The sequence below is a fragment of the Cyprinus carpio genome, chromosome A13, assembly GCF_018340385.1.
Source record: "Cyprinus carpio isolate SPL01 chromosome A13, ASM1834038v1, whole genome shotgun sequence".
NCBI lineage: Eukaryota > Metazoa > Chordata > Actinopteri > Cypriniformes > Cyprinidae > Cyprinus > Cyprinus carpio.
In genome coordinates, this window is record NC_056584.1 from 4,627,704 (window position 1) to 4,639,963 (window position 12,260).

The window sequence follows — 12,260 nt, forward strand, 5'->3', positions numbered from 1 at the left end:
ACTGGGGGGTAAGGATGTGGGGGAGGGGTCTTTGGTTTATCAATCTCCTCCTATAAAAGCAAGACTTCTTCAGTGGGCTGTAATTGTGTCCTCTAATGACCAACACTGGAGGGGAGGACAAAGGGAGAGCTATAAAAGACTTTATGGGCTGCCAGTAGGAAACCTTTGGTACAAATTGCTGAGCAAATGAAACTGCCCTGTTGTTTCCTCAGCTCAGGCCAAAAACTTTGTCCGGACTTCATGATGTTGAGCCAGGACCAAAGCAGGCTGAGTCGTGGACACCTGCTGGGGCCTGATTGGTCCCTGTTGTAGTTAATGGCTTCCTGTGGTTGCATGTTTACTTCTCATTCATTTTGTATGCTGGGGGTTCCCAACCAAACTAAGACAGCGGTCCTTGCGGGACCCTCAGAATGCAAAGAAAAACCTCAAATGAGATCTCAATTGTTTCAAGATCTCAACTGTTCCTCAATGTTTCAAGCTGTGCCTTGATATGTTGATATATAAGTTAGAGATCCTCTTTGCATCCTCAGTTTATTATTTCTGTCACAGAAGCTTGTCACAATTCAGAGGGCCACCAGATCAACCCTCACACATGATGATGCATACTTGAGTTGTCTACCTAAAACACGCTACTATCTGGTGAGACCAGCATTACCTAGCTTTCTCTCCATTGATATTTACTAGGATTTTATGTGATTAGTAAAATGCACATGATTAATCATCTCTAATCTGGCCTACATGAGGTTCTGGAATTGCAGAAACAGCTGACACGACTCGGGTATCTTCAGAACCACAGCTAACATTAACACATAATCAATTATCAATTCACATAATCAAACAAAAACAATAATAAATCAAAAAAAAAAAAGAACCATATTAATACATCTTTTCCACTAAACGCAAAAAAGGAATGTTAATAATTTCCATATATATGTGCTTATGTAACAATAAATAGCATTAAACAGAAATATTAACATATTTTTACTATATATTTTACTCTTTTGAGAGAGAAAGAGAGAGAGAGAGAGAGAGAGAGAGAGAGAAAGAGAGAGAGAGAGAGAGAGAGAAATGACTAAACAAAACATTGAAACAGAGTTGTGGATGAATCCATTGCAGCTGACTGTTTGTACTTATTCACAGAAATGATTCAAACTAACCAACCCTAACACTATTTTTCTCCACTCCAATTTAAATCTGTAACATTCTAGATTCTCATTTGTTGTCATTGTCATTTCATGCTGGCAGAACACAGCAGTAATCCCAGCTCAGATGTTACTCTTGAGGACCTGCTGAAACAGAAGCCTGGGTTTTTCCCGAAACTTCAGATCACACCTGATGACTCCACAGCACAGCAGAAACATGTAAGATTATGCTCATTCAATCGGTCACTGGATGAATATAGAATTCAATTGCCTTTGTATTTCTAAGCTATTTATTCTTAGAAAAACCAAGTCAGTTTAGCTAATGAAATGCAAAGAAAATCTTCTATTTAGACTGATTAAAATGCTGCCGGGGTTGAAAATGCCTGCAACTATCCTTTCTCCCCATGCTGTTTGACCTGCTGGCCTTACACAAACACACACTCTGCTGGAAGCCAGTTGAAAAGAGAATTGATTGTTCACGTAGAAGTGAGATGATCAAACAGGACCCCCTCTCTCTCAGTGGTGGAGGTGAATCTCCTTCAGTCAGGACATCATGGACAAACATCACCCAGGGGAGAATATCTAATTTATTTCACACACAAAACAGACTGACCAATTTAGCCTGCGATGTCACATGATGCCGGAGGTCAGGGAATGAGTTAAACTGTTTGGAAAAGAAACAACCTTAAACAACCTTTCCCAGAATAAAGAAAAAGTAACATAAAAATCATATAATCTTAAAAACCTTATATTTTCAAAAACAGTATAAAACCAACAATATCTCAAACTTGGTCAGGTTTGCCAAGTCAGTTTCTGAGAGTTTTTTGAATATGAAATCAAACATTTCTCAACACATTCTTCCAAGATTAAATTATCTGAGCTGTGCTAATCACCAGCATTTGTCTCATTTGTTTCTGTTTTAATTTCTCAATAAGGTTTTCCCCTGGGACACTGTTACTATGTTCTCTGTGGCTGGCTGGTTACTGCTTGTCAAACTTCATAGACACAATAATCACAGCTGAGCCCAGAAATAGAGATATTTGAGATCTATAAATTACACATTCTATTTCTTTTTATGTTTACCTCAGATTGTTTGGTTTCTATGAGAGATACTGAGTCACAATATCTATCTGCCACGTTGAATTTCACACCTTTTTATTTTCAGGATGGACAGTCAAATCTGTTTGAGGAACATTGCTCCATCATCACTGAGTTGAAAGTAGAAATATATGGAACAAACTGTTCACACATCTTTGTCCACATACACACCCAAGTTTATTTATTTATTTATTTTCCCAGAATATTTATTTTGAATCCAACATTAGTGGGCTCTGCCCATAGCTAAAACCACTCACGAACATAATCTTTATTTCCTACACAAATATCTACTGCTGCTGTATAGGCTTGTTACATATCTGTTAGCTGCAACAGTGCTGTGAGGAAATACTGTCCTGCACTACAGCGCTCTGGAGGAACAGTTTGCACCCAGCAGACAAAGTGTGTCCTCACGCGGGTGTGCAGTGTTATCGGGTGTGAGCTGGGCTGTGTCTGAGGCTCTTCTTGAGAAGTAGCACATCATTAGGAATATATTAACAACCCTACACTCACTCCATTGGTTGCTCTGATGTATCGCTCAGGCTTCTGGGAATAAGGTGGAGATCTATCTCAATCAGAGAAAAGTAGAAAAGCAAAGTCTTGTGTTTATTGTGTCCATTCTCAATAACACAAACTTAAAAGAATAGTTCACCCTAAAAATGACAATTCACATACTCACCTTCATGTCGTTCCAAACCTGAATGACTTTCTCTCTTCTGTGGAACACAGACACACACAAAAAAGATATTTTGTAAAAAGTGTCATTGTTTTTTTGTACATACAATGAAAGTCATTAGGGCAAAACACTTGAAACATTCTTCTAAATATTTTTTGTTTACTGAGAAAAAGAAATTTTCACAGGTTGTGAACAACATGAGGGCAGTTTGTTCAAACCAAGCTTATCAATTTAACTTTCTGAAAACTAAATAACAAACATAATAAAATGTTGTCTGTTTGTAATGTCGGCAACACTTTTTTTTTTAAGGACCAGTTCTTGCTATTAACTAGTTGCTTATTAGCATGCATATTACTTGCATATTGGCTGTATATTAGTACTTATAAAGCATTACCGTAATCATGTCTACTTATTTCACAGATGCCAGTCTCACCAAGAGGAAATGAAGAAGGGGTGAACACTTTCCAACAGCAGGGCAAACAGAGCTGGGAACAAGACGAAACTGAGCTCATGTTTCCTGAAGTAAGTGTAAAACCACAGTGTCTCTGAACTCAGTAAGCAACACAGGGAGGCAAACACACCTGCAGCAGTCTCACACACAAACATACATAACCCTCACATTCACCAATACTGAAAAAGATTATTACAAAAACTTAAATTAAAAACACCAAAAAAAAATCAAAAAAGTCTTTTTATTGTTTGCTTGGCATAGCAGTTTTCATTACACAATGTTCTGATTATATGGTTTATTCCAAATACTTAAAGTAACTTCTTCAAGTACACTGCTCAGTGTAGTTGTGAATGGTCTACTTTCTGTTTACATTCTGAATTCATCTGTTTTCCACATCAATAACTTTTGTAACCTCTGAAGAACTATATAGTACTATATTTCACTAATTTGCAATATAATCCTTTCCGCTCGGTCCGCTCCGAGTGGTGCTTGAACCAATGACTGCTAGCATAGGAGTCAGATGCACTTAAGAAGCAGTCTCTAATATTAGTTGCTAATGTGCCTCTTGAAGCCGGGGGTATGAGGTTTACCTGCACAAAAGAGAAGCCATGAGCCACGGATCAGGTCAACGACCATTGGCATTAAGCACAAAATGAGATTAATGCACAACCTTTCACGCTTTTATATGGCTGACACACAAAGTTAAGAAATTAGACAATGTCTGACATCTAATTTAAATGATATTAATTGAATATGGTTTACCTGCACAACTATCTTGTATTAGCTGGCCTCCATTACACTTATGCCTCTAAACTTCTCATCTGGGTCATGGCACCACTGTAAATGGTTCTTCTTCCAGTTGATGATTGCCAGCATGGGAGATGGGCACACTAACAACAACACCAAAGACTGCAGATTTTTTAGCATCAGTTGCTAGTGCAACTAATGAAGCTAGGGGAGCGAGGGTTACCTGCACAACAATCCTGTTATATCTACGCCTCTAAACCTCACTCTCATCCGGGTCACGGCACCACTGTAACCGGTTCTGCTCTGGGAACAAACTAATTATTACCAGCATGGGAGTTGGATACACTAAGAACAGCACTAAAGACCACAGATTTTTTAGTGTCAGTCGCTAGTGCACCTCTTGAAACCAGGGGAGTGAGAGTTACCTGCACAATCTTGTACCAGCTGGCCTGTTATACTCACACCTCTAAACCTCACTCTCATCCGGGTCAGTGTACCACTGTAACCAGTTCTACTTGGGGAACAAATTGATTGTTGCCAGCATGAGAGTTTGACACATGACCTCACCTCTTGAGGCAAGGGGAGTGAGATTTACCCACACACTACCTCACACCTCCATTACATAGCCTATACAATTAAAAAAAAAAAGTTTTGTAACACTTTACAATAAGATTCCATTTGTTAACAATTATTAACTAAATTAGTTAACATAAAATAACATTGAAAATACTTCTAAAGCATTTATTAATCTTTGTTAATGTTGATTCCAACATTTACTAATACATTATTAAAATCAAAAGTTCTATCTATTAAAATTGGTTTTAAAGTAATTGACTGCAAGACACCAGTCGTTATCAGAATCCAGACCGCATGGAGGTGAGAGAGGAGGATGAAAAGAACGAGCAGTGAAGCTGAGATGAGAGTCGAACCTGTAGAAAGACACGAATGGTTCATTTTTCTCACACCTCCCTGTCATTGTGGACGTGTGCAAATAGAGCATGGGTTTGGAGGAGGGAGTGGGATGGCAAACATCGGGCTGACAGAGTTTGGAAGAGCCAGCAGTCAGGGGCATTGCTTAGCCATGAGTCCCACTTACAGCTGCAGCACAAAAGAAAACAGTCAGATCCACCTTTGAGACAGGTACTAGACATCTATCCCATGGACAGACACTGCAAATATAGGCCTTTAGAAAATATTCAAACATCTCTAAATTACACTAAAATATCTATCTTCTCTAAAAAATAGTTGCTCACCGTTTTACACAAATTAGCCTTTGAGCTGAATACTTTGCTGTATTAAAGAATAAATCTTTCAGGTAACACTTTATTTAAAGGACCCATTCTCACTATGAACTAGTTGTTTAGTAGCATGCATATTACTAGCATATTTGCTGTTTATTAAAACTCAAAAAGCACATATTAATGCCTTATTCTGCACGACCTTCTGCACGACCATATTTTGGATCACTTAATCCTTCCCCACACCTAAACTTAACTACTACCTTACTAACTATTAATACGCAGCAAATAAGGAGTTTATTGAGGGAAAACGTCTCAGGTTACGAATGTAACCATGGTTCCATGAGTAGGGAACTTCGAGCTGCGTCCTCTAGGGGTCGCTATGGGGAACAGTATACCCACACAGCCATGCTGAGGGGAGTGCAGGCCAGAATCATGGCAATCACTAAGTACCAACTTGGGAGTTGCCCCTGGGACGTTAGACAGCTGTCCGTGACATACCCCTTATGGCCAAAGGCCTAGGCTACATACCCAACTTAATTGTTAGGGCCTCGGCCCAGGGTAGAGGTGAAGGCTTGAAATCAAGAAAGATTCCTTTAAAGGGATAGGGCAAAGAACCTAGCATTTTATACTAAGTCTTGCCTGTCAGACAGGGGCTACTGCTTGCTCTTGCATAAGCTTGCTGAAGGAGCTGTCTCAACAGATCCTTAGTTGCAACACCCTGTTTAGATAGGTATCCGAGGATACACAGGTGGAGTGGCACCCAAGAAGAACAGGGCTTTTATCAACTCAAGAAAGGAAACGAAGCAACCGCGCGAAGCCCTCACCATATAGGATTTTAGAAAGAATGCAGAGCACTAGTGTGCGAACTTACCAAAGTGTGGATTTAAGAAAGTGCGCATAGACTTCATGAGCACACAGATTTTAAATACTGTTCTAAGCGGGGTTGGGGGGGGGGGTCTCGTGGCACTCTGATGGAGCAGCTCATAGATGGAATGGTGCATCTCAAAACAATATGTTAAAGAGTCATCAACTTGATCTGTGGAAAAAATGCTGGAGCGCTCTGGGGAAAGAACAGAGAACTCAATCTCACATGAGAGGAGAACTCCGAATTCAGAAAGAGAGTAGCGCACTCATAGGCAACCCTTCTTGGAAAGGGGGAGTGCAGCTAAACTACCACGAGAACCGCCCAAATACCCCCTCATGTTGACGGAAACGATGCTTAAAGTGTATAAATAAATGCACACTGGCTGAGTGGAGCCCAAGGAACCAAGGTCCGCCCATCTCAAGAAAGGGAACGAAGCTGAGGGTGTAACCCTTACCGTACAGGATTTCAGAAAGTGTCTTGCGTGCACACTCACCACTAACGTGGATTTTAGAAAGTGCACAAAGTGTTCACATGCACACTCACCACCATGTGGTTTTCAGAAAGTACACAGAGCTTAGTTTCCCTGTCCCTAAAGTGTGTCCCTAAAGATTCCTAAGCATTGCAGAGGCACTGAACCGCACGGGAGAGGAAACCCCAAATTTAAAAACCTCCGGCGAGGGGAGCATCACCTGAGGCAGCATATACAAGAAGACTTCTGTAACTGCCACCTCCACTTCCCGCTTGATGCAACAGCAACAACTGAGCAGCAAGGAAGCCCCTCAGGGTGACCTGGCCGGACATCCATGAAATTCCTTGCAGTGCCGTGCCAGGCCTGATGATCGAGGAGGCTCCCGCAGAAACCTGTGATCTCGGCCGCCTGATACCGGAACATGAAGCCGGAATCAGGGCTATTATACCAGCTGGACATAATGCTGACGAGTGTTTAGTAAACACTGTAACTGAGCACTGCAAAGGAAACTCACAGAGGTTATTAGTAAACACATAACCACCAGCAATTTAATACATATATAAGTATATATAGAATGGGTTTCATACTCACCCACTCACCCTGGAGCCCCGCTCAAGGGGCCCCTGCTTTTTGTCTGGACCATCAGTAAGGTGGTTGCTATGAACATAGAACCAACCAAAAACATTAAAGGTCCAACATAGGAGACTGTTATGCAAGAAGTTTCCACCTAACCTCGGTCAGGTGGAGAGCTGGTGGTTACAGGGGAATTAGGAAGGGGAGGATAAGAGCAGAAGTAAAAACCCCCAAAGGGAATGAGTAGATACCTAAGTATCACTCTGATTCGGACGAGAATGCTGCCTCGTCTGTATCACATCCCTTAGGTCCTGCCTACCTCCTCGTGACCCATGATTCCTCTGTCCCCTACCCGCAGGTGGGGAGGAGTGTGAGTCGTGACACTAGCCTTCTGTGCCCATCTTTGATCCTCAGTTCGAGACGGGCCAGGACCCCTATGTTGTTCGGGCTCGGACCTGGACCTTCGTGGAATGAAGGATTTGAAGGCAGCTGAGCACGCCTTCACCTCCCTGAACTTCTCGACTACCATCTCAACGGAGGTACTGAAAAGTTCGGAAGGCGAAACCGGAGCATTGAGAAGAAAGCCCCTTTCATTCTTCCCGGTGTCTGCCAGGTTCACCCACAGATGTCTCTCCGTTACCACCATGGCCGCCATAGACCTTCCGATGGTGGAGGCGGCCTGCTTGGTAACACGGAGAGAGAGATCTGTGGTGCGGCACAGCTCAGCTACCTGATCAGCTGAAAGGCCCTTGCCTTTATCCAGGTCCTGATCAGCAGATCAGCCTGATAAGCCTGAAGCACTGCCATCATGTGCAATGAAGCCACAGCCTGACCTGCTGCTGCGTATGCCTTGCCATTTAAGCGGGATGTATCCTGGAGGGGCTTAGATGGCAAGGAAGGAGATTTAAGAAAGGATGTCTCCCCCACAGAGAGATAGCTAGCCAGCGTCTCTTCTACAGGGGGCATCCTCTCAGAGCTGCTTTCGCGCATCGCCTCGATGTTGGCATGACTCACAATCTAAAACCGATGGATGCGAGAAAAAAATGGCCTCTTCCATTCCTTTTGACCTCTGCATGGAGATCAGGCAAAAATATAAGGCTCACCTGAGCTGGAGGGTTATGATTAAACAGATAACGCTTGTCGAGCCGACCTCGCGGCGTCACCTTGCTGGCACGCTTCCATGGCAAGTCCAACTTTGCCGTGGCGCGATCCATAACCTCCAACAGCTCTACATACGCAGGGCAGGAGGATTGAGAAGGCTCAGCCTCAGCTTCTTCGCCACCCTCAGACATCTCCTGTTCTTCCTGGGTAGAACCCAGCAGAGCACTAACTTCAGTATCAGAAAGTGTTAAAGACAAAACATCCTCCTTCTGAAGTTCACTCTCGTCTGCGCCTATTTATCCGGTGTTTTTTCAATGTTTGCTTTAGACACTGTTGCCGACCAACTCGTTGGTGTTTTTTCAATGTTTGCTTTAGACACGGGTCATTACAAGGTGTTCCCCCATAGCCTCCGCTAGAGGACGCAGTTTGAAGTTCCCTTGAAAGGTAACTATTTGTTAATTGTGAATATGTGTTGAAGTATTTCCGTATTCATTTTTTTAAAGCAAAACATTTCATCTGACCGATAGCTGGGAGACATAAAAATTATTTTCACTTGGGTAAGTAAACACCCAGAACACCCCAACAATTTTTTTTTAATATATTTTAGCATTGAAAAAAGTTAACTGCCCTGTTTTTATATATTATTTATCATATATTTAAAAGGGGTTTTTTTGCCCAGGGAGGAAAAAAAACAGTTTGTGGGATAGCCAATTTTGGACTGAAATAGTTAAGGCATGTTAAATCATTTATGACTTCTTATGTAAACAGTTTGGTGTGATCTAATGTAATTCTACAGGGTTTTTACACAGTGTTACACCTGTTCCCCACTCACATTACAGTGTATTTGCATAAAAACAGGGCTTAGTTGTTGCTGTTGTGTAGAAGCTGTAGAGCTGAGGCCCACCCTAACACCATTCATATAGTGACGTGCAAATAAGCACCTATATCAACAGTTCAGCTATCTCAGATGGCTCCCTCACTCACATCTTGTCACCATAGGGTGTGAACTGACACACTGCATGGCCTGAAAGATTGTGAGGTGCACAGAGTAACACAGCAACTGTGAGAGATGACACTAGTGCTGTCACCTCTGTCTTGACTGATACATCCCACTGTCCTGAAATAACCCATGGAAGTGACAAATAATCCCCAATGAAGGAATACACAAAACACTGTTCACACCCTTCTTGCATAAGTTGATGTAACATTAAGGGAACAATACATTCCATAAGGGAAAAAAAAGAGTACAGGATTTTATCCACAGAGAATTAATTGGATTGTGTAACATGGGTGTTAAATATCAGAATGGTGAACCAAATATGTTGATCCCCTTCCTAAATTAAAAAAGCAGTTATATACATTTATACTGTGAAAATAAAAATATTACGTGTAAAATATTATCATTATTGAATAATAATAATAAAATACCTAAGTCAGCATTTAGACCAAACAATAAATGCAGTACATTTTGTCTTTATAGGTTTTCACTCGGGAGCTCAAAGTGCCTAAATTTTCCAGTCTGCGGTCCACCTTCCTGGAAGAAGTCAGCTCCAAGATGCTTCTTATGGTACCTTTAGGACATTTTATCATCCTACGTTCACATTTATTCAATTAACTTAGCAGAGACCATTATCTAAATCTCTCCATAGGGGGACCGATACAAGAAGTGCTACCAGTTAGGTGCACATGTTTGGATTATGTGTTCATGAAATGGTTTTTGGTTTTGGTTTTGTATTTTCAGAACTGTTGTTGTTTCTCTGTTTTCATCATCACAGATTGGTTTTGTATTTTCAGAACTGTTGTTGTTTCTCTGTTTTCATCATCACAGAGAAGCTATGATCCACCGATCTGGTCAAAGACCTTTGACATTAAACACAAAACGAGATTAATGCACAACCTCTCGCTCTCTCATATGGCTGACACTCAGAGGTAAATAATTTGACAATGTCTGGCATCTAATTTAAATGAATGGAAAATTGATATTAATATATTTATTTAGAATTATGGCAAAAAATGGACTCAGTCTGCAATGCACAGATGGTTTCAGCATTAAAGAATTGGTGAGTGATACACAACACACACTTCTTCAGCTCTAAAAACTTGAACTTCTTTAAGTGAAGTGAACTTAGGGGTAGTTTACCCAAAATTAAGTTTATGTACCCTCTTGTTGTTTGGACACCATTGTTTTCTTTCATCTTGAATCTCAAAGAAGATTTCAAACAGAATGTCCCAGTTTTGATTTTCCATCCAGCTGTATAGTGTATGACGATTTATTGTGTCAAATCTGAGAAAATAAAAATAAAAAAACCCAGAAAAGCAACATAAAAGTATCATAAAAGTAAAAGTAGTCTGCAAGATCAATGTGCTATATTCAAGGTATCCAGAAATCAAACATTAGCTTTTTGAGGAGATTAGACCCAAGCTGTTGACTAATGATCTCCCACTCTACCAAAGTTCAAATCTCATTCATAGTTTTGTTCTCTTCAAAAAAAAAAAAATTGCCTTAAAATCATGACAAAATGTTAATTTTTGGGTCACCTACTCCTTTACCTAATTTGCTTTTATAGATCATTTATTATTCAGCAATCCACTCTCATTTATTTTGAGGAGCTGGAGCATGAATGTCCCCACAACATCCAAACTCAGAAGTCCAGATATCCCACAGAGCCTGACTTTACACACCTGAGTGATAAAGGAACATCTGAGAGCCCAGAATCCTTCACTGAGAGTCCAGATACTCATTTCTCACCAAGGTTAGGAATTACTGTGAATGAAAGTGCTAAGGAACGTGTCAATCATTTTGCTTTCAAACTTTAAAATTTTTCATTCATACATGTAGTCTCCATCCGGCTGGAAAAAGCGCAGATGAATCCCCATCTAGTTCTGCTGAAGACACTCAATCATCATATACAGACATGCCTCTATGCATAGCTGACGTCTATACTAGTCAATCTGGTGAGGTACTGTATGTGTTTTATACACCATATTGTTTCTGATAAAATAGACACTAACAAACAAACTACACAATAATACAATAATAATAATAATTCAAAATTAGATTTCTTCAACAGTTAACTGCAGTTTTATTTTGTTTCAGGTGGAAAACTCAGATGTGAAGATGTGGTCAAATTATACATAGAGGACTTGTCACTTTAAAACAAACTTTCAGAATAAATGTGCAAAAACTTTTCCCTAGGGACACCTTCTTTACCCCTAAAGGGTGCTTACTTTGGAGTAATACTCTTTGCAAACTGGTTATAGTACTATTATGAAGTAAAGACTGTACAACGGTGTCCCTTTAAGTTGTACCCTCTTTTTTCTGAGAGTGCAGGTCCAGGATACTGTTAGGTGATGGAGAGGACAGAAGTTAGAGACGTCCTGCTTAACTCATAAATGCATTTTATTTTATCACATTGTTTACTTTACTGTGTATTGAGTCAATAAATACCATAAAATAATTTCAGAAAGGTTTTGTTGTTTCTATAAAATCATAAACATTTTAACCGGAAGTTTTGTCGCCAAGATGACTCTATTTTATGAACGCCCATCGTCCTGATACGCGCCCATTGTCCTGATTCCTCCGCTCTTGACACCTCTGGAGAAAGATTCCCAAGGGCTTTATACTCCTAAACATCTTCAACACCTAGTCATGGACTTGCATTACACCCCTTGAATATCAATAATCTTTTTTTTTTTTTTTTTGTGGAAAAAAAAGAAAAATAATTTTATACATTTTTACAAAGCAATTAAAAAAAAAACCTAGTTTACTTGATAAATAATATAGCTTTTTAAGGATGAAGATTTAACAAAAAAAAGTGTATAAATCATAAATTTTCCAACTTTGCAAACATATAATTTGACATGCATTATTTTTATTAAGTTTTTTGTAAGGAGGAAATA

General features: G+C 40.2%; 1 protein-coding gene across 1 annotated transcript; it reads left to right on the forward strand.

Moving 5' to 3' along the window:
- Nucleotides 1–1,191: 1,191 nt before the first annotated feature.
- si:ch211-130h14.4 lies at nucleotides 1,192–12,037 on the forward strand. Its single transcript, XM_042768421.1, has 8 exons — nucleotides 1,192–1,361; nucleotides 3,334–3,435; nucleotides 9,841–9,927; nucleotides 10,189–10,289; nucleotides 10,360–10,420; nucleotides 10,971–11,113; nucleotides 11,200–11,320; nucleotides 11,458–12,037. The coding sequence occupies exons 1-8, from the start codon at nucleotides 1,236–1,238 to the stop codon at nucleotides 11,497–11,499; spliced, it is 783 nt and encodes a 260-aa protein (XP_042624355.1). The 5' UTR covers nucleotides 1,192–1,235; the 3' UTR covers nucleotides 11,500–12,037.
- The last annotated feature ends 223 nt before the right edge of the window (nucleotides 12,038–12,260 follow it).

Bases quoted from the DNA above. Each gene is read 5' to 3' on its own strand.
- si:ch211-130h14.4 (XM_042768421.1), top strand. From the start codon at position 1,236: ATGCTGGCAGAACACAGCAGTAATCCCAGCTCAGATGTTACTCTTGAG. The intron at 1,362-3,333 runs GTAAGATTATGC...CTTATTTCACAG, and splicing joins CCACAGCACAGCAGAAACAT to ATGCCAGTCTCACCAAGAGG. The intron at 11,114-11,199 runs GTTAGGAATTAC...TCATACATGTAG, and splicing joins GATACTCATTTCTCACCAAG to TCTCCATCCGGCTGGAAAAA.